General features: G+C 40.1%; 1 protein-coding gene and 1 long non-coding RNA gene across 2 annotated transcripts in view; both read right to left on the bottom strand.

Annotated features, from left to right (window-relative positions):
* astn2 (astrotactin 2) overlaps nucleotides 1-21,554 on the bottom strand; it is a 278,125-nt gene that overhangs the window by 7,539 nt on the left and 249,032 nt on the right. The window contains exon 20 of the mRNA XM_079363577.1: nucleotides 6,374-6,515. Within this exon, the coding sequence (XP_079219703.1) occupies nucleotides 6,374-6,515 (142 nt within the window). The remainder of the gene's footprint in view (nucleotides 1-6,373; nucleotides 6,516-21,554) is intronic.
* Nucleotides 19,298-20,120, bottom strand: LOC306836491. The gene is made up of 2 exons (XR_013780785.1): nucleotides 19,598-20,120; nucleotides 19,298-19,489 (listed from the first exon to the last, which is right to left on the bottom strand). It is a non-coding gene; the product is annotated as an uncharacterized lncRNA (long non-coding RNA).

Raw genomic sequence — 21,554 nt, 5'->3', positions numbered from 1 at the left:
AATAAGCAGCTCTTATTCATTTGGTTGCCAAAGATATAAAACCAAAAAAGAGCCATGTCTATAGCTTAACTTGCTATTAAGTTTGTGACGATACAACCAGCTCTATAGCTTCTTTACGCAGATGACATTTTGACTTCTTCTGCTCAACCTTATGAAGTGTAAGGAAGAACACTGCAGGATTTTTAAAAACTTGCGAGATGTTTTGTCTTTTGTGATAGGACAGCTCAAGAGAGACAGAACATTTGGTAACAAACATAGCAACAGGACCAAGAGTCAAACCTGTGACCAGTAAAAAGACTGAATGTTACCTCACATTGGGCGCCATCTCCACCAACAAATGGTAATTCGTTCTGCTTATCATTATATATAAATATCATATTATATTATATTATTGTTGGACAATTACAAAGCCAGCACCAGGAAACCAACAAAGGTTGCACAAGCAAGGTTGTCTAACCAAGAAAACATGCAGCACATAATGCCATTTAAAGGTGGGTTGACATTTTTGATTTACAAGAGACCGAAACAAACTAAATAAAATGAAGTACTTGTGAACTTCAGAGGAGTTGGCAGACAACATTTTTGGCAGGGGGAAGACAGCTGATTATTCCTTTTTAGGGCACAACGAGCTAACCTGCTGCTACTGTAGCTAGTTGTAGCTTTTGTAAGAGACAGCCATTAGAATAGTCTGAATCCTTTCAACTTTCAACCAAAAAGTAAATGTTGTTACTTAACAAAAGTTTGAAAGACAAATATAACACTAGTCTACTAGTAAATAGGTTTATGTTAGCATAATGTAAATCGAGCTTAAATTCATGATGTGCCGGAGTGAGAAGGACACCTGGGTGATTTTATTGGTTTTTGGCTGCTTAGTAGACTTCTCAGGACTTTGTCAACATCTTGAATTTATTGTCACTTCTATGAAAAAGTCTTTGCAGAGATGAAGTGAAATGCCATTATCCTCGAACCAGGCAGAACAAACAAACAGACATCCATACATAAAAAGGAAGACAAGATTCATTGAAGAGAAAGTCTGCTAGATGGTTAAAAACAGGCCACATGACAGTTAGAAAAACCCAGACCTATTAAAAAAAAACCCGTTATAACAAAGACAGAATAATAAGAATGGCAAAATATAAATAAAGTGCTGGCACTTTAAGTGTAGTAGTGCCTGATCTCCTTGACTATCCTCTCAGCTTTGTTTCATCGAAAGCAGCAAGACAGTAATGAGGTATGCTACAAAAAGCTGTGGCACTCATCCTTTGGAGCACATGAATTGTTTTTTCCGACTGCTGCCAAAGTTTTGCAAAAGTGAATCCAGTATTGAGAAATGTTTGTGAGTAGTTATGAAAAACTGTAAGCTTTCAGTGGTATTTCCACAGAGCTACCACTGTAAAAACAACAGAACAACAGAGAGGAAACCACAAAACAGTCAGACAAAATGAACAACTGAGATGACATTCCATTTTCAAGCCCTTAAAGAATACATGGAAATAAAGAAATTAGTGTATTATTGTTTTTACAAAACTTTCTTTTCTTCCGAAAACCATTTGCTTTTTTTTTCAGACAATGTCTTTTAAGGGCTGCCCCAATGTTGTCAAATGATTGTGTTGTTTGTAACATGACCTGTTTGGACATAGCTTGCATAGTTTGTCTGCTCTTGTTATTCAGCGGGGTAGATGTGGTATTCCCCAAGAACCTCACAAAAGACACACAGGCCTCACTGGCTCCTCTGCCCAGCAAAACAATGCCAGCATGTAACAGTCACACTGTTTAAATTATGTGGCCACATAACGTGCAGATGGATACAATGAGGTAGGAGACAAGAGGAGTTTAATCAAGGCAATTTGTTAAAAGTTTTCTTTGGGACCCAGGATGTGAGCTTGCCACCCTTTTACTGCTGTTTTTTTGGTGGTTTAAAATGGTTGGCATCGGTGACAGGTACCATTTCCCCTTCCACCCTTAAGCAATTACAAGATCATTATGCACTGTAGTAAAGCTCTAACAGCCAGGAGGTAAAGCCTCATTGTGAGTCACCATTGGAAATCTGCATTTTATTTGGGTAAAAAGTGGGATAACAGAAATGTATCTTGTAACAATAAACAACACCTTTCAGAGCTTTCTTTATCATGCAAATAGGAATTGGGACAGGAGTCTTTTACACTATATGACAATTTCATTCATAGATACAGATTGTAGCAGTAAACCGTGAACTCTGTTTGATAGACAGAGTGTGGTGTCTGAGTATAGTACATGCACTAAGTGATGATAAAGATCGCCTGGGAGAACAAAGGAACCAGAAACGGTCTGGCCTGCCATGAGAATGTCAAAACACCAAGTAACAGAACTAGGAAAGACACACACAACCATGCCAGCCACCCACTAACACACACACACACACACACACACACTTTCTTTGGTCTCTTTATTCTTTCTATCTACATTGCTTGCATATAGCTCCATGCAGTCTAACCCCATCTCTAATTCCGGGTCTCTTACATCTCTTCCAGGGCTGTCTGGCTCCCTTGGTTTTGAAAGCTCAGCAAACAATGAGGTGGACGAATGGCAGATTAATGTTTTTGTAAATTAACAATGTTGCCATTAAAGTAACCATTGTCTTCTAATTTAATGAGACAGTGGAGCGATGGCCGAACAAGAGATGACAAGACGTAGAGCAGGGAGAAAGACAGAGCAGGAGAAGGCGTAATGAGGGAAAGTTAGAGTGAGAGAGGATCAATTAGGGCAGTATTTTTGGCATGCCGGGAGAAGCCAGGGCAGTAGGGGATGCCTTTTCCATGACATCAGCGTTTGGACACACATCAGTTGAACCAGTCCACAATCACAGCCACATAGAATCGTTTCTCGCTGCCCTGAAGAATTTATGGCAGCATACAATATCTCATGACTTTGAAATCCTGAGATCTAAGTGGCATTAGACTGGTACAGCAGCCATAAATAAAACTGGTTTGCCTTACATTATGAATTAAAAAAAAAAAAAAAACAGCTCTGAATGATCTCACTCACAGTTCAGCAGGACCCACAGTCCAAATGAATGTAATGATGAAAACACCCCATTAAAGTCATTCAGCAGGTCTAAATGTATGCACCAGATATTTCTGGAGACTGAGAAATTTCCAGAAAACAGACCTGACCCTCTTGCTAACATTACCTTGAACAGCTTTTACCCTAATCAAGCCAAGCTCATTGGGCCTGTTAGGTAACCAATGACACAATTTCCTACAATGCTTCTTGTTTTCAATCACATGTAGTTATATTATTCAAGTAATCTGCACCAGGTGAATCTACTCTCCTTATTTAAATAAAGGCTTTAACTCTTTAAAGAGAAATGCTAGTTCATACATCTAGTATCTATGTATGAATGATGTTGGGGGTGTGTCCATCGACATGGACGTCCAATTACAAGTAGCATCGATTCGAAGGCAAGATGCCAATATAGTGTTGGACTCAACACACCAACGCCAGACAGGGAAACTGTCATTGTCATTTAACCTGTTATTGTCCTCGACCCCGGCTGTCTGTTCGCAACTCATACAGTCAAATGAAAAACCAGTGGAGGACCATGAAGACTACGTCCCTTATTTTAGTCCTGAAGCCTTTAGGTCAAGATGCTGGAAAAAGAAAGATTCTACCAGTGAAGAAACAAGATTCAAGCAGTTGAACATGGGAATTTGATTTATACTGTCTAATAAACCCATTGAATTTTCATGCTAGGCTCCATTTAAATGCAGTTTTTAAAAAGGATTCATTAAAAAGGAGAACAATATCAATCCAACACAACATTAATAATACTAAAAGAAAAGATTGTCTGTTTACTAACTTTAAAAACCATTACTTTGGTCTCCTAGTTGTGACTTCTTCTCTTTTTTCTTGGTTGTCAATCTATTTCTGTCCTTGTACATATGGGTTTGTGCTCCTTTCCAGATTCTTTAAAAGTATATTCTGCTTTAAGACTTTATCTTTGGACATCAATGGTCCCAACAAACTACTACATCATTCCCAGTCCATTTGTACTTGATGATTATCATACTGTTTTAAATTCCGCTTTTAACATAAAGTCAGTAACTTTTCATCGAGAAAAGAAGGTTTAAGTTTGCAGGAGTACACTGGGCCCACAGCAGCTTTGGTAATGATCAAGTGTAAAGCCAATACCAGTAAAAGGCCTTATCAGTCTCTTGATTAAGACAAGCAGGGCTGGCTGCGAACAGATGTGCCCTCAGACGTAATTCCAACGTAAATTCTGCTCTTATCAGAGAAACAACACTGTGGAGAATGCCTAAACAAAGATAACACTGCAACAAAGTTGGATGTTAGGCTCTTGTTGCAGGTTTTTTGTTCGTGGAGGCATGACTTCTACCAATCAAACTAATAGTTATTCTCTCACTTTTTGTCCTCCCCTTGCCAAAGCCTTCAGTAAACTTAAAACTGTTATTTTTCTTTAACTAAATAGATATTAATTGTGCTTTACCTTGGCAATCAGCCTCGAGACATGACTGTTGACAGCTTCCTTTTTTATGACCTTTTCCTTTGTTTAAACACTCAGTTCTTAGAAGTTCTCTATTGCGTCAAAGACAGGAAAACCTATCCAAACATGTGCTCCACTGCCCTTCCCAGGATTCAATCTGTTATGTAAATCTGACAGGCTCATTAGCTACTGCATACTCTGTTTATGTTAGATGAATTAGAAAACATCTCATGGAACCTATTTAACTGTTATATAGCTGTGTAGTTGGGAGACATTAAGTTAAATAGCTTGTTGGTATTGCTCTATTAAACCATCAATCACGTTCCCTTTGGCTTAAATACACAAACACACCCACTCATATTGCAATAAAAAGACCTCACCTGTATCCTGCACTGCCAGTGTTTGACACAACTAAATAAACTTAAATTAAGGTCACCTGCGGGGTAAAACGAGAAGGAGATGATCTGCTATATTTTAATCTTATATCATCCTATATGTGGGTATGATTTTTGGATAAACCCAAACCCTAGCACTCAGCCTTTATAGTAAGTAAAATGTGGGTTTGTGTTATTAAAAAGTTGGTATTTTCTACATTTTACTGGTATAGTGTACAAAAAATCTGTTTTGATCGAGTTTCCCATGTTTAAATCCTGCCTGCTTCTTTTACAAGGATTGTATTAGGACTCCCAAAACAAGCCAAGGCCACCAAATAGCAAGGGCATTAAAGAACTCGACACAGCTAACAAAGCCTGAGAGGACAGCCAAAAAGCTGAGAGGACAGTGTGTTTCATATGTCCAGTGACAGCCACAACAACATCTGCGCCCTGTCTAGCTCACTCATTATTGCTGTTCTTGTGGATTTGTTTCAAGATGGAGAGGGAGACAAATAGTACTCATAGAAAATACAGAGCGCAATTCCCAGTGGGAAATTGAAAAAAATTAAATAAAATAAAAATGTTATTACCCTCTGAAAATGGAAATCCAAAAATTCTAGTTGGAAAAACAAGGTTCACATATAGAGCACCATTTATACGCAAAGCAATTTAAAGAGCAATGAAATACAGATCACTTTTTGGCAAAACAAAGTCAAGGATGAACTCTCTGAAAAATGAATCGAAAAAGAAGCAAAGACAATCACATTAAGCAAAAAAAGTAGACCTTTAAATAGAAAAGATATTTATTAAAATATCCTTAAATTGAGTATCTGGTGTGTGCACGTAAAAGTGTAAAAATTGTGCTTTGCAGCCTCTACACCACACTAACCGTAACCAAGACATTCACGAAACCAGCGTGCTCAGAAACCGAGACAAGTCCATGACAGTTATGGATCAAGATCGAGTCAAGACCAAAGCAGGGCACCTGGAACCTATTGGTGTTTTAACAAATGCAGAAAAGTTCCTGAAATTTTCGTGGTGAGGTGCATGTGTGAAATTTTCCTGACTGGCCCCAAGAAAACATTTGGCCTGAAGTTGGCGTGAGCTGATGTGAGGAGCGCAGCAGGAAAAATGATGTCCGACAGAGATCGTCTCTCATAGGTAAGATATCGAGGGCAGTCTGATTGAGACATTTTTAGGAGTGCATACAGTATGTTACTATGTTACCTTTATGTATACCCTGTTAGGAACTCAAATACACAGTTCAAGGAGTCAAAGGAGAAAAAAAGCTCTATTCTGCATATATATATATTTTTTAAATACATATTGAGCTCTGGAAATAATATGGGGACTTTCCATACATCAAAGGCAAATGCATGAACCTTTGAAACTATTTCTGTACTATTTGCAACACAATACAATGTATGACTCATGTTTATTCATACTTTGAAATAATCAACAGCCACAATAAATACGAATTAAAGCAGCTTAGAAATCTTGGCATGGGCAGACTTACTTGTAGAGACTGTCGGGTTCCAGGCACTTGAAGACCACTGAATATAACACAGAGTGAGGATGCTCCCCGCTCCTCCGTCCTGCAACAACACACGGTGATCCCAGACCAGAGAACAGATCGTCCATCAAGCTCAGGACCTCACCTGGAGGAGAGACGACAGAAGAGAGGGTGAGGGGGTTAAAGAAGGACAGAAGAAATAAAGTGAAAGCTCTTAAAAAAACAGACACTTCAACATCTCTTTCATCTTTTGGTCTTTGTCAAACTAAACAAGGCCTCATGATTTGTTTCGACTCATGTTTCAACACAGGAAAAACAATTGTGCACAGCTTTGTCATGAATACATTCCCAGTTGTAGGAAAGCACCCTTTCTCCTTATCAACGATTGTACCGTTGTACTGCTTCGGCATGTGTTTGAGTTTTACCTCTGCCCTGTCCAGTGGGAGCCATTTCCCAAGCACCACGCTCAAGGCTAAATTAAATATGACTTTTTACTGGCAGCTTCCCGCACACACGACATTATAGAAACTGTACGAAAACAGGATTTCTTTCTTTTATGGGCATATGGTAGTGTTACAATGATATCGCACCGAGCACCCTCGCCTCTCACAAAACACTACTTCACAAGTTGTGAAATATCTTTCATGTCAGCTAACGGGAAGGCGAGCGACGCACACTTGTTCATTTAAACACGCATGCACCCCCCCCCACACACACACACACACACAACGCCAGTTTCCAGTGCTCATGGGGGTGATGGAAAAAAAGATGGAGCTGTCAAAATAGTTTAAAAGCTCTCAAACGGTTGGATTTCCAACTATTTCTACACAAGGTAAAGGGCAGCTTAGTCTTAGCTTATGATACATGGGCCAACTTATAAACAGAGGGAGTAAGTCTGGCTGCTCGGGCACAAGGGGATGGTAAGAAAAGGTTGCAGAGGAGAGGAAAAAGGACTGCACAAATGAATGATTTGACCTTTTCACAGAAAGAGCTCTGTGTATAGGAGGTTTTCCCCAAACACATTCCTGCACTGTTGCAGGGCTGCTCTTTCGAAGATTTTTCTGCCTTTTTTTTTTTTTCTTCTTTCTTAAAAACATGATTCTGATTTCAATTGGGATGCATTTATTCTGAAGTTAAGACCTGCTGAGGGCTGATAAGCGGGGCTGCCAATATGTCTCACTTTGAAATCATTAGCATTTGGTTTTGATTTCCGACCAATGTCGATAGACGCATTATGAAGGATTATTGTGTGAGCTGGATAAATTCAATCTGCAATCCCCTTTTGTTACGTTTCGCTGTAAACATACTTTATATCATAACTTTCATAACTTTCATGCTAAGTATGGAAGATGTCAAGAGCACCAGCACACAGCATCTATATGCATTCACTACTTCATTAACAGACTGGATTACCATCAGAAAATTAAGAAATCCAGACCTTTCATATATCAAGATATAACATATAATAAGGCTACAGTTGGTGCTTTCCATTGGCACATTGGTTTAGTGTTTTTAATCAGCTCCAGCTTTAAAGTAGTAAGTGGCAGCTCTACTTATTTTACTGTAAACTAACATTTTTTGCTGCGTATTGAGTTTTTTAAAATGTCCCTCCCTGAACCTTGGCAATGCAGGTGTAAAGATTTGTTAATTGTCTTACAGTTAGTGTAAAAGGGAGGCTTAGTAACAGGCTGAACAATAAATTATCCCAAGCAGACCACTTCATCTTTAACAAAAATACCTGATTGAACGATCTCCTCAAGATTGACCGTTGACGTTATTTGGCCTGTGTTCATTATGCCTTTTAAGTCTATTCCCCCATCTTTTATTGCGAGCTACAACGCGAGGAATGCCAGCTAAATGCCAGATTTCTGCTACTTCACAAAGGCTAAAAGTAGAAAGAGACAGCTCCAAATACAGCAGGGAGTAAAAGGAGGGTCAAGCGAGAGAAGACAAACAATGAGAAAGGGAAAAAAAGGACGGTGAGTGCTCTGATGTTTTATGAATTTGGATGTGGTCACGGAGAGGAATGATGATGTCAGTGGATGTTTTGATAATCAGAATAAATCACAGAACTGATGCGTGACTACAGAGCAGTTCGGGGGCTAACATATGGAATTATAACATAATCCTGAGTTCAAAATAAAATCACAAAATGAAGGAATCAAATGGCCGACGTACTTGCTCATGTAGCATAAAGAGAGAGCTGATCTATGGTTTCTCTTTCATTCTGCAACTGAGGATCTTATTATTTACCAACGCTGGGTCACAAGTTTTGATTTCCTTTAACAGCCCAATATTTAAGATGGATAAATACGGATAAACATATGATGGCGGGCGCCCTGCCCCACTCGGTCTATTTCTGGAGCGTGAGCAAAGCGGAGTGCAGCAATGAGCGTCTGTCCTCACGGGTTCACAAGGTCGCAAGATGAAGCAGAAAGAAACTTGATATTGTTGATTTGTTTCTCATTTCATGATGAAGCGATGGAATATATGATCAAGAGTCTGCATATTGTGTTTTATTTTGAAATCGACCAGATGCTCTGTGCATTCACGTGTTCTCCTGTCTGCGACTTTCTGCTCTGCGAAGCTTGACGCTTGCTTGCAGCGCCCTCCGTCAAAAATAGACTTGTTGCGTATTTGAAACGGAGCAGAGCGGAGTGGCGCCGCCGGTGTGCTTTGGAGACGGACAGCAGCACTTGTTGTGGAAATATATGGGAGTGGTAGCAAACATGGGGTGCGGCGCTGACGGACTGTGGTGTGTGTGGAAACTGGCAATTGGTGGGAGACTTGTTATTGGTATTAGAAGTGTTTTGGTTTCACTTTATGGTAAGTAGTATTGTCAACTAGCAAATCACTGGGCATTCAAGGTCGGCAGGTAAGCAGTTCATGTGGAGAGCACTTAAAATAAACTTAACCTGACTACATCCATGTGTACCGACAGAGTTTGAAATGGAGGTTATGTCTCCCATAGGTATATGAGAGAGGAAGTATTGGCTTTGTGAAGCTTAGTGACACAGGGCAATGTGTCATAATTGGAAATTACATGCACTGTGTGAACAGACCACTAATGTCCCTGACAGCACGAGGAAGTGTTTAAGTAACTGAGATCCATCTGCAAGAAGGAACACAAGACAAGTGTCTTTGGTCTGGTCTTCAGTGGCACTTAAATGGCTTACTGTGTAATTATCAATTTAAGGACGCGGCGGGAGGACACAGCATGTGTTTTAGTTCACTTCCCAATCATATACCCTTAACTAGCAAACATAGCAACATTTTTAAACAGAGCCATCTGAAAGCTATAAACTGTTATGCAATTGCATACATATAAGAACCATGAGCAGGCTTTTCAGGGGTACACAGTGTACCGTTATGAGCACATGGTATAGCATCATTGTGGCTTTCCCTTTGTGGAGACGACAGTTTGTATGTGAAAAATGAGAATCAATTGCCAAAAAAGAAAAAATCTAAATAAAAATGTGGACAAATGTGGAAATGGTAAATGGAAATTGCCTTTATGAGTCGGTGAGTCGTTCAAGATGTTCAGATAAATCTGGAGTAAAAATTGGTAGGGACTATTGGAGTCCTGTCCTTCTTGCTTAAAGGGCTGAATGGAGTATAAATCAACCAAAACTCCTGTTGTCTGAGATTTACCTAAGAAAAGCAGAAATTAATTCTAGTTTGAACTATACTACGTGTTAATCCTTAAAAAAAGGGCTTCAACTTCAAACATGTGGCAGCAATCGCACTCTATATCTCTCCTAATCAAACCACTGCTTGATTCAAAGTGGAGAAAGAGGAAATTCCAGCAACACTTGGTGTATAAAGTGTATGAATCAGCAACACATGTTCGTACAAACCCGGACAAAGGCAGCATGCTAAAACAGAATGGACTTGAAAATAAATAGTGCTTTCTTGTATCCCAGTGGTGATCATTTATCACTCACAGCCTCAGAACATGTGCCGGGATTCTGTGTGCTTGAAAACCCTCCCTGTACCACTTTCTCCCTACTGCTTCGTACATTTCTGTTGGAGATGAAGACGAAGACGAGCTTTGGTTGATCATCACAGGTGAGGGGAGCTGAGGAAGGGGGATTGAGGAAGTGACACGGGATGACTTGAATGTGGAGTTTTCACACGTGCAAAATAGTGGTATGACTCAACTCCTAAACTTGAAGGTTTTTTTTTTTTTTTTTTTACAAGCTATTAGCACACATGTATGGGTATGTTTGTGGAAGCTTGCTCATTTTTACTGAAGACCTTCAATCATCGACTTCCTCCAAGGTGGTAGCTTTTAACTGCTTGCATACCAATCTAGAATTAGTTAATAATACCGAAAATCAAACCCATTAACCAAAGGATAGGATATTTAAACCCACCCAGGAGCAGCATTTGTGGTTCTACCCTTCGGAGGGGTTCCTCAGGGGTAGGCCTGCGGTCCGTCAACATTTCTGTCAATACCAAAGCCAAAAAAGCACACAGCTGGCAAAAATTAAGGCCCCCGAAATTCTATTACGGTAAAAGCCATTTTGCGTGTTCTCCAGCTTACACGCCGATTAAAACCTCATGGCAAATGCCAGGTGACCTTTTTTAGCGAGCAAAGAAGGGAACAAATAATAGCAATTCCCGAGAACATGAAGATCCAGGCTGACCAATAGCATGCAGATAGAACCACTGGGATTCAAACACACACAGTCCTGTAACTATGATGTAGTTTCAAACAAGTCAAGTAAAGTTTATTCCTTCAGACCGATGTGATATACAACGTCTCAAAGGGCTTTTCTGGCCCACAATATCAAAAGTGCCTGACCCAGAATCACCCAAATCCTCTAAGAGACGAGGAAGACGAGGAAAACCCCTTTGAAAAAGAATGCTGCATAACAAAACACGGGAAAAAAAAGTGAGTGGGCAGGGGACGGGAAAACTCGTGGAGAGATTTGTTTTTTTTTTCATGGGCAGCTTGGAGTGAAGAGTAGTTGTCGGGGGGAGAAAGGGATAACACAACAGAGTCACAGAAAGCTGCATAAGCAGAAAAATTGGAACAGAACAGAGGGATTAAAATTCAATCCACGCATACATTTCACTGTAAGTAGAATACCTGTGTAACACACATTTACATGCACAACACATGTTCACCTTATTTGTCCTTCTGGCGCTGGACATTGAGACAAGTATGGTGGCTTTTCGTTTTAAATTAGAAGCCAGACTTGTTTCACTGTTATCCCAGACATTCATTTCAATTACACTACTGAATTCAGGCATGGTGTAATTGCCTCAGTCATTAGCTGTGTGTGCATGTTTGTGTGTGTGGGGGTGTGTGTGTGTTAGAGTGAGAGTGTACGTGTAAACTCAAGGTCAGTGGGTTCACGTGCCAGGATTTTATGCTGAAAAAGTAAATTTGGGAAAAAAAAGCACTGTAGTAAGAAACTGGTCATTTCTTTTATTTTTATTTCTTTCTGAATGAATGCAGTAACATGTTGTTGTATTATGTGCACAGTCCATGGTTTAACATTCATAACACCATAACTTATTTAGTCTTCCTTTTTAATGTTTAATGTTACAGATTGTCTTTATTGTCCCTGTGAGAGGGCAATTTGTTTGCAGTCAGCATAAAGACTGCACATATGACTTCATCCAGCAAACAATGAAAGACACAAAAATAAGTACTACAGCTTAAATAACCTAATTAGTCATTTAAAAAGAAATGGCAGCCATGACCAATGTACATCTGTATATTTAGTATTTTTATATGAAAAAAAGGGCGGTGTCGTCGCTTTAAAAACAATATTTTCTAAAAGCAACATTATGTAGGAATATGGTTTGGTGAGCTTTGGCGCCCACCAAAGGTTTCTGAGTGCATCTGCATCACAGACCACGTGCGTTTGTTGACAGAAGGATGGTCAAGATTCAGTAATGTTTCCGTTGCGTAAATATGACTCTGCTGGCGTCAGCTTCATGTATAGACGACTTTTTTTTTAAGAGGGATTTATTAATTTATTCATTTGTACGCAAGTCTGAAACACAACTTGGGTCAGGTGACTTTCCGCACCTGGAAAATCTGCTGAGCATGAGACAAGACACACAGACAACGATACAGTCGAATGATTTGTCACAAACTGTTATGAAAAACATCTGCTGGGATGAACGCTCTGCTTTCGAGCTTGGTCACTCCCTTTTTGTCTCTTTTGAGCTTCATCCATCACCATCCTCTCCCATGTCTTATCCCCGGTCATTGTATCAGTCAGTATCAAGATGGACTAATTGGCTAATATAGTAAAGCCGTAGTCACTTCTCATGAGAGAGCAGTGGCCTGCTGCCAAACTTTCACAGTGCTACAAGCAGGCGACTGAGGAGAACTCCAGACAAAGGATAGAGGCCATTTCCCAAATTTAAAGTTGTTGTACTTCTAGGTCGACTTTGAAACAACTTTACGGAGGAAAAGTTAAATGTTGTTGCTTTAATGTCTTGAAAATGGTCAAGGGTTTAAACATCAAATGAGTATTGTTGTTTTTTTTCAGTGTCCATGTGCTCTACTGTACATTCAATAAAAGCATATAATGATATCTTGATAACAATTTATTATAATTGTAATACAATATATAATAATAAATAAGTGTGTGACAAAATCTTTTTTTCTAGTTTAAGTAATGGATCATATCGACGATGACATCCTTCACGTCCTCAAACAACCCCTCTCCCTCTCCCTTCTGTTTGTTTCCCTCCTCTCTATGTCGACCTACTATCTGTCCGGCCAACTGCCCAGTGGATTCTGTTTTAAACAAACAGATCGCAAGCTTTATATTAACAAACAAATCACATGCTTTATATTTCCTGTGGGCTGCCAAACCAGCAAGGGGCCTTTTCTGTTAAACTGTCAGCACTCAACCTTCAACTCCCGCCACTGAGCGTACACAACTTCACCTTCCCCTCTCTCTCTCTCTCTCTCTCATACACACACACACACACACACACACACAGCAGACATTACACAGGTATACACAAGCTGTCAAATGGAACCTAATGCCACCTATGGCAGGAAACTCAAGGTAGACAAAGGGGGGGGGAACAAGACACATTTAATTGCGTCATGTGCAGGAGGGGGTTGCAATTGAGTTGTGGGGAAATAGTAATGGCAACCAAAGGAGATAAAGAGGTAGGAACAAAGCACTGTGGGAAATATATTTCTCTGAGCAGGTTGAGCTGCACGTTATAGTCCAAGTTTTTCTAATCAGGTAGAGGGACATCCCTTTGGACAACCCCGCTGAGGCATTGTGCTGGCAGGAAGATGCATCATTTATTTATGAAAACCGTTTTTTTTATGGTTTGAAAGAGAGAGAGAGAGAGAGAGAGAGAGAGAGAGAGAGAGAGAGAGAGAGAGAGAGAGAGAGAGAGAGAGAGGGCTAAAATAGACTGCAATGGAACGATGAGCATGTTCTTTGACGCAGATTTATGTGTTTCGGTGAAATTTGGATTTCCTTTATATGCACCTAAAGGCTTATTCTCATGTTATTACAATGTGACAACAAAGTGCTGAACAGCTTTTTTGGAGCAGATCATTGAGAGTCTTGTTCAGGGTGTAGAGTACAGCACCATGTCTCATCTCTGATACATGGAGCTTTCGTGTTGAAATGTGATGATGCAGTTATTGTTTTAGCAGGTATTCAGCCAAGTATCAGGCAATTCAAAACGTACAGGTGGAAACTTTAACTTGCTTGTGGTGCTTGGAGTCTAAGTCATCAAGATTCGTTGTGTTGGAGGGAATGATTTCTGTCCATCCTTAAAGGACATTGGTTGTATGTACCGTTGGAAAACAGTCAGTATAAAGAACAAAAAGGGATTGAACAAAGTTGTTGACCAACAAACTAATTATATTGACAAGGAGCAATGATTGCTTAAAAGTGCATACCTGAGAGATCTAAGTGTTCTTCATTTCATTGGTTAAGCCTCTGTGAAGAAAGCCATTTTAATGGACACAACACCTGCTGGAAAAACTGACATTTGTTTGCTAATTTAAACACAATGCCACTTTTCCATCATGGATCAAATCTGAACATACACAACATATCACCTCTATCCTCTACTTCTATACTTACTGAACCTATATTTTCTATGCAGAACATGAACTAACTGTATTGACTTCTGAGATGTTATGTTGTTGAGCAGTGAATAGCAGAATAGAGATCAGTCCAAATCTTACATCTTTATAAAGCTTTCATGATTTGCACTAGTAAGAGTATCACATCAGAGCCTTGCAGTTATCTGAAATTAGTCAACCTCCCCCGAGCTCATCATAATTGAGTTGAACCTAAAGGGACAATATGAGTCTGAATAAAATGAGTCTGAGTAAAACACAACATTTGAAGATGTAATCGAGAAATCTGATGAATACATCATTTGATCATTGCTTCTGCAAATTTGTAGTTAAGCGTTCCCTTCAACCTGTCGGTAACAAACAGTCATGTTTCTGAAGCTGTAGTGAGTGATGATACACTTAAAGTCAAAGGAAGCTGAAATTCCAATGGTAAAAGAGTAATCTATTCTTCTAACCAACCTCCACAGTGATTAGCATGTGCATATGCTTTTGTTCATTTGGGTCGAGTCATAATCAATGCCATGGCTGTTTATCAGATTATTCACCGTGGATCCCCATGGATTCCTCATCAGGACTGTTTGCCGTGCTCGCTCTAACAACCTTAGAATGACGTGTTGTTTGACAACAGGTTTCCCCTTCCGCCCTTTCTGCTTAGCAAGAAATTGGGTCAGGTGTGGTAGTTTGTCACGGACTAATGGCCCCGTGTTCATGTCTATCATTCTGATGTGGCCTGTGTGTGGTCTGTGTTTACTGCCCTCGGCTCCTTTTACTGTGGCTTTGTCTCCTCCTGGGTCCATACTGAGGACTAAGAATAGACCTGTGGGTGTTGACAGGCTGTTGGCTTGTGTCTTACTCTGATGCTGCACTGTATTGACTGGTCAATGAGCTGTGCCATCCTTCACCTGCTGCACCGCAAAGGCCGGTTGGCTCTGTTGGCTTTAGCTGGATTTGTGGAGAAGACTTGTGTAGAGTGAGCAATTGTTGCTCGTCTCTTGCACTGAGACCACATCACTTAATGTAAACCTACATAGTTTCCATGGGTTGTTAATTACTGACACCCAGTCTGTCTGTTAGGCACTGTAACGTTTTTAGGTAATGCTATGGTTAAGATTAGGTATAACATTATTGGATGGCTCTGTTGGTTGGTTCATCCATTGCCCTGGACATCTTTATTAACTTCCTACGAGGTGACAAAAGGACTTTTTAACTATAGTTGGAACGTAACAAGAGCGACAGGTCTGCACTTTGCAGTTACAGCTAACTCAGCTAGCTGTGGCTAATAGGCAAACAAATGATTTAGCAGCAACAAAATATGACAAGGCGTTGATTATTAGAGCGAGTCATTTGAGGTTTATTATTATTATTATTGAAGAGAGTCATACCATAAACAGCGACCACATATTTCTATCCCTTGTTTTTACCAAGTGATATTACCAATTACCAAGTGAGATGAATCAATTTCAATACAAGGCATAGATTTATTTAAATAAAGTTCCCGCAAGCAATATTTAAAAAAGATAATGTCCAGACAGAAAGAAGTTCATATATTAGGAGGACACAAACGCGTCTACATATGGGACCGAGGGAGTGTCGTAGTTGTTGAGAGATTGAGAGACAAAAAAACGAAAGCAGGAAAGTCTAGACCAATGACGACAAGAGAGACAGAGAGAGAGACTAACAATGTGTGTGTGAAGAGGCAAAATGGAAAAGGAAGCAAAAAGGGAAAGGGAATGCAGAAAGCCCTTGGCCCCCTGCCTGCAATCTGCAATCTGCTGATGGCGAGGCTCGTGACGAGGAGGTGCACAGCGTCCATTTTTAGCGATGAGGTCATCTTTAATTAACAAAACAAAGAGAGTCAGCTGTGTCACTCCAATCTGTTATCTGCACCCATGCTCAAGGACACAGTTTATCTCCATATAATTCAATCTCTTTGAATGAGGGCTTATCGACGAATCGGGGGGCATTCTTGGACTCAACCTATAATGAAGCTGTTACATAAACAGGGGAGGGGGATGCCGCTGACCGTGCTTGCAAGAGAAGAGGGGACATGAGGAGTTTAGTGAGGTATGAGCTATGTAAAGCAGAAGAAGATCCACATGTCATGTATTACAGCAAGGCGGCTGTGTGAGCATGGGAGGGGGGAAATGGAACTAAAATAAGGGGCAGAGATCAAATGGCTAATCTGCTTCTCAGACCAACAGCGCAAGCATTCGGTGACATCACTGCTAAGTGACCCCCCCCCCCCCCCCCCCCCCTCAGTTCTGCTTCTGTCTGCGTGCCTCCTTTCTTCCTCTACATTGTGATCCTCTCCTTTTGTCTCCTCTTTTCTGTCCACACTGTCTCTGTTCTTCTTTATTCGCCATCCCTGCCCACATTTTCTTACAATCTTTTCTCACTTCCCTCTCCCTGCTAATTTATGTAATTTTCCTGCTCCCCCACCTTACCCCCCCCTCTGCCCACAGTTGTTCTCCGTACCACAGAATCAGGTGTCGTACGGCGGTGACGCAACACAGAGAGCCTCACAGGTTTTTAATTAGTGCTAAGTGTGTGCATTTGTGTGAGAGTTGTGGGAAGCACGGCGCTACGCAGATGAACGCATTCACGCAAAAGTGTCACCTCAGCAAAACTGTGATTTAAGGACAAGCCGCCCAAATTAGCAACCAACGAGACAATAGAGGGATTGATAAAAGGGTGATAATGGAACCCAGAAGCTTTCTGAATTTATCTAATAAGGGATGTTTTTGGTTTAGCCATTTAATACACATATTTCACAACACTTTCAGTGCCTTCCCATGTTTGCTTTGGAACTGCAGGTCCAAGTTACAGGAAACAGTGCTGATGAATGTCGGACATTACTGTGAAGGTAAGCCACTAATGATGTCGATATAGTCACATTCACAGAACAATTCCAAGGTGTTTGCTCAATTTCAAAGAGGATATTTGGGCATAGGTCAATCACTTGGCTGTGTCACCTTAACTAAAAACAGATGAGTTCCATATAATTGGCAAAGTAATGAATGTCAAAAGAAAAACACTCTTAAATGGTTGTTTTTGTCGCACAAATCAAAAGCACCAGCCCAACATTTGCTTACAGTAAGAGTTACTTATACCGTCTTATTCTTTGATATTGCTTATATTTTGGTAAATGCATGTATGACAGCTACAACAGGTTTTCAACCACTCGTCCATTTCAGTGCTCTTTTATTTCTTCACATTATCGGGGATTCTTGGTATCCTCTAAAGCAGAGCATGTTGGACGTACTGCTGTGTAGGAATGCTGAGCCCTTCACTAATACATCAGCACGGCCCATTTCAACCGGCTTCTCTGTGAATGCTGTCTCTGCCTTGGTGTGCCATCTAGAGGCCTGTGTGAGGCCCGCTGAAGTGGATGGTTCATATATGTGACTCAAATCAAAGGGGCAGAGTAGACTTGTTTAATAAACTAGACAAGGGTTCAAGGCCCTCATAGTAATAGGAGTGCCCCATTCTAGAAGACTTTTTTCCCCCCAATTGTTACAAATAAACCAAACTAATAAAAACTCAGCAATAGAAATACTTAATGTGGGGACATAGTAGAAATTATGCATACTCTCCTCCACTGACATCAACTTTCATGTTTCCATAGTTGCAGCTGACATCATTTATCAAATAAAACACAATTCAATATTGGTTACAGGTAGGGTGTCAAAGATATGATACTTTTGCCTATACCTTTGGTCACTTGGTCGATTCATATTTCTTGGCAGACATACCACCAAGTGGGTGTCCTTTTACTTTTGCTCCATATCTGGAAACTTAAGGAGTGAGGCGGCAGGGAGGGATAAAATAGACGTAAATGTTTCCTAGAACTAGGGAATTAAAATACTGTTGATGGTACAGGATCCCTTTATATATGGCACAATTCCACTCAGTCAGTGCCATGTATTGAGCATTGTCCTACTGTTTACCAGGGAATGTAATTGCTAGTAATTGGTGTATATGACAAAAAAAAAGACATGTCTTGAGAATCAACATGCAGAATTATTCCAACGTAAAAAGCAAGTCACCAAGATTTTCAATTACATTGAATCTGCCTACCTTACCAGAGTCATTCAGAACTTAAATACACCATTGAGATAATGCTGAGCTGAAACCCAGGATGACTTCATCTTTACTTACACTTCATCTCAGTGAGCCAGTGGCCCTCTTGCCTTCCTGGCCTTGTTGTATTTGGTGATCCCTCTCTGTCTGCTCCATCTGTCCAACTGGCACTTGCAGTGCCCTGTCTTCTACGTTCACATGCAAGGCCTAGATCTTGGCACAAACAACAATGTTCTCTAGATACATTTTTGTGACAAATAATGTGGAAAAACACCATCCACTGGCAATGCTATAGTCCCTGACTCACCTATTCTTAACCCTAAAGCTTGGTCAGGGATAGGAATCTTGAAACACGTCTCCTAATGAGATGATGTTTTTCCTTTACCCCTTCCTTTCTGATTATTTTTCTTAATGTACGCAAGAGACTGTTTAATGTGTCCTTGCCTTCTACTTTTACTGCTCAGAGCCCAGGCGATCAGAAATTCTTAATGGACCTGCTTTTAGTCTGTATGGTGTCTTTAGCTGTTTTCACACATGCACTCCAAAAAAAAAAAATGTTGGGAGTCTTCCCCAGAAATCTTCCCGAGTTGATTTTTTTTAAAACTAATGAGTGTAAAAGAACGTACTGGTGAGGAGAAAAAATATATACTTTGAATAGAACAAAGATCCCAGGCAACCTCTCATGATTAATTGCTAATGAAAACAACCTGGTGTATGTCAAAGTACTGACACATGTAATATCACATGCTGTACAACTCTTCTGGTCCAGCTTGTGCACAGTAAATGTTTATTTTTAGGAAATGACAGACTAACAGAATATATTCCGTTTAAAAAGATGCCATCTGTTGGGAAAGGACAACAAGTGCCAGGCATCAGGTGTCCCACATTATCAGTGGTGGAGCATGATTCTCTCAGGCACACTGAACAACCTTGTATATATGGGTCCAGGTCTGTTTTGGGATGAGGAAAGCATAATGTTCATATAAACAATAAGATATACAGTATGAACTAAGGGATTAGCTGGCCTCTTTTCACATCAAAGCAGCAGGTCGATTTACCTGTCACTGTTGACTTCAGATGGAAGATTTGTGTGTGATCAGGGGGAGGCCTTCAGCAAGAGATGACAACTTCTTTCCAAACAGCACTGATAAGTGGGGCAATCTGAGGAGGTTTAGAGGCAGGGGCCTTGCTGCTGATGGTTTGTACAGAAGTAAGAGGTACAAGGTGATGTTACAAAAGACATGACCCCTCTTAAGACTTACTCATAGAAAAAAAAGGACACAAACAAGGCACAAGAAATGAAACTGCAAAGAGATGTCAAGAGAGAATGTAGAAAGCGAAAAAAAATGGAACCTAGTGGAGCCTAGTTTCATGTATAAAGGTGACAACATAGTTAAGTGTCATTTCTACTCTACTGTGTTGGCATTAAGTTGTCTCTTTCAGTGTTTACAAGCAAAAATGCACTCCCATCTAAAGCTTGGTCAGTAACCCAACTTTTTAGATGTGTATAACTCTCACACCAGTTTGGCCTCTGTGATCAAGTAAGCATGGTAAACATACAAATCCAGTTAGCTGTTTGAATAAGAGAAGTCATGTTAGAAATACTAATTAAAGCACATCACGTTTGATCGGTACGTACTTTATTTATTGATATCATGGACATGAAAAATGTATTGACATTTGGTAAACGTTGAGAAACCTTTGCAGTTTGATTATTTTAGTTTTTTTTTTATTGGGTAACAAATATATTTGGGTTGTATACTTGGGTTGGATTGGGAAAACGACCATTTAAATGACTCAACAAATACCTCACAAAACACTGCATTAAAAAAGGTAACTATAACTTTAGGTAACTTCAAATGAAATCAAATTCTTTACAAAAAAAAGTGAACAGTGATCCAACCCAGTCTTTTGACTACCATATTTTTTTCACCTAATCCATCGTTCCAAGCTGAGCTATATATAGTCCTCTCCATACTGATGTCATCGTCTGATCATCAAGTACACTAGTGGATACCATCCAGAAATGACCCTAGAGGGGTAGCCATGGCATACTTATTATTTTGGGGCACCAACCTAAGATTTCACAATAGACCAGCTGGTAGTGAGAACAGACTGCTTCATTCAGGGCAACGTGTGAAGAGAGATATAATTCTCATGTTCTGAGTTCTGATGCCTTTGTGTCAGTCGTCACGTGTAACCCAGACTCAACAAGAAATTAATAAATTGCAGGGAGAGGCAGCACTAGCTGTCAGGAAGTCAACCTAGTTGATCCTTACACCACCCACTATAAGAACCAGTATTTGATTACATCAGGAGGAACATCTAATCAACACACTTGAACTCAGACATGACTTTTCCACTCAGCAGCAATGCCCACAGCACCTATGTTATGAGCAGATGGATGATATCATTTCTCTAATTTGCATAAAGCAAGAGCAAGATGCATTAGCAACCTTTGTGGCTATTAACTTAAAAGGAGATACCCATTCACTGGCAAGTTTTTCAAGGAGCCCATGATTGCATCCATTCATGCAGGAAGTTGTTACGGATGAAAAACCTGAGTCAAAAGGGTGGCACATTACATCATTTGAATAAGCTTATTAACACATATAAAACTGTCAGCCAGCTTCTGGGGAAAAGTCACTGCATCCCAGAGCAGATGCAAGTCGTCATCTGCAGTGATAACAGGAATGACGATGAGGTTCTTAGAGGACACAAAATGTGCACGGAGCTCGAAAAAAGATGGGAACTGTACAATACCTTAACACAACTCTTACGAATAACACATTATTGGTTGAAGGTTTTCTGTCATCTATTTCAAATTCAGGTGCACATAAATCTCTCTCTCTGAAGAAATAAAACAGTTCAATAAAAGAGGGAGAACAGGATGTTTCTTTTTAAGGTGATGAATCTCATAAATCAAGTACATTTACCCATTAGAGAAGCCGATTCTATGGAAGCATTCAGGCCAATAACACAGGACCTATTCATCCTCATTGTCTAATGACAAAT

The sequence above is a fragment of the Symphodus melops genome, assembly GCF_947650265.1.
Source record: "Symphodus melops genome assembly, chromosome: 16".
Classification (NCBI taxonomy): Eukaryota; Metazoa; Chordata; class Actinopteri; order Labriformes; family Labridae; genus Symphodus; species Symphodus melops.
This window is presented reverse-complemented; position numbering and strand designations above follow the sequence as displayed.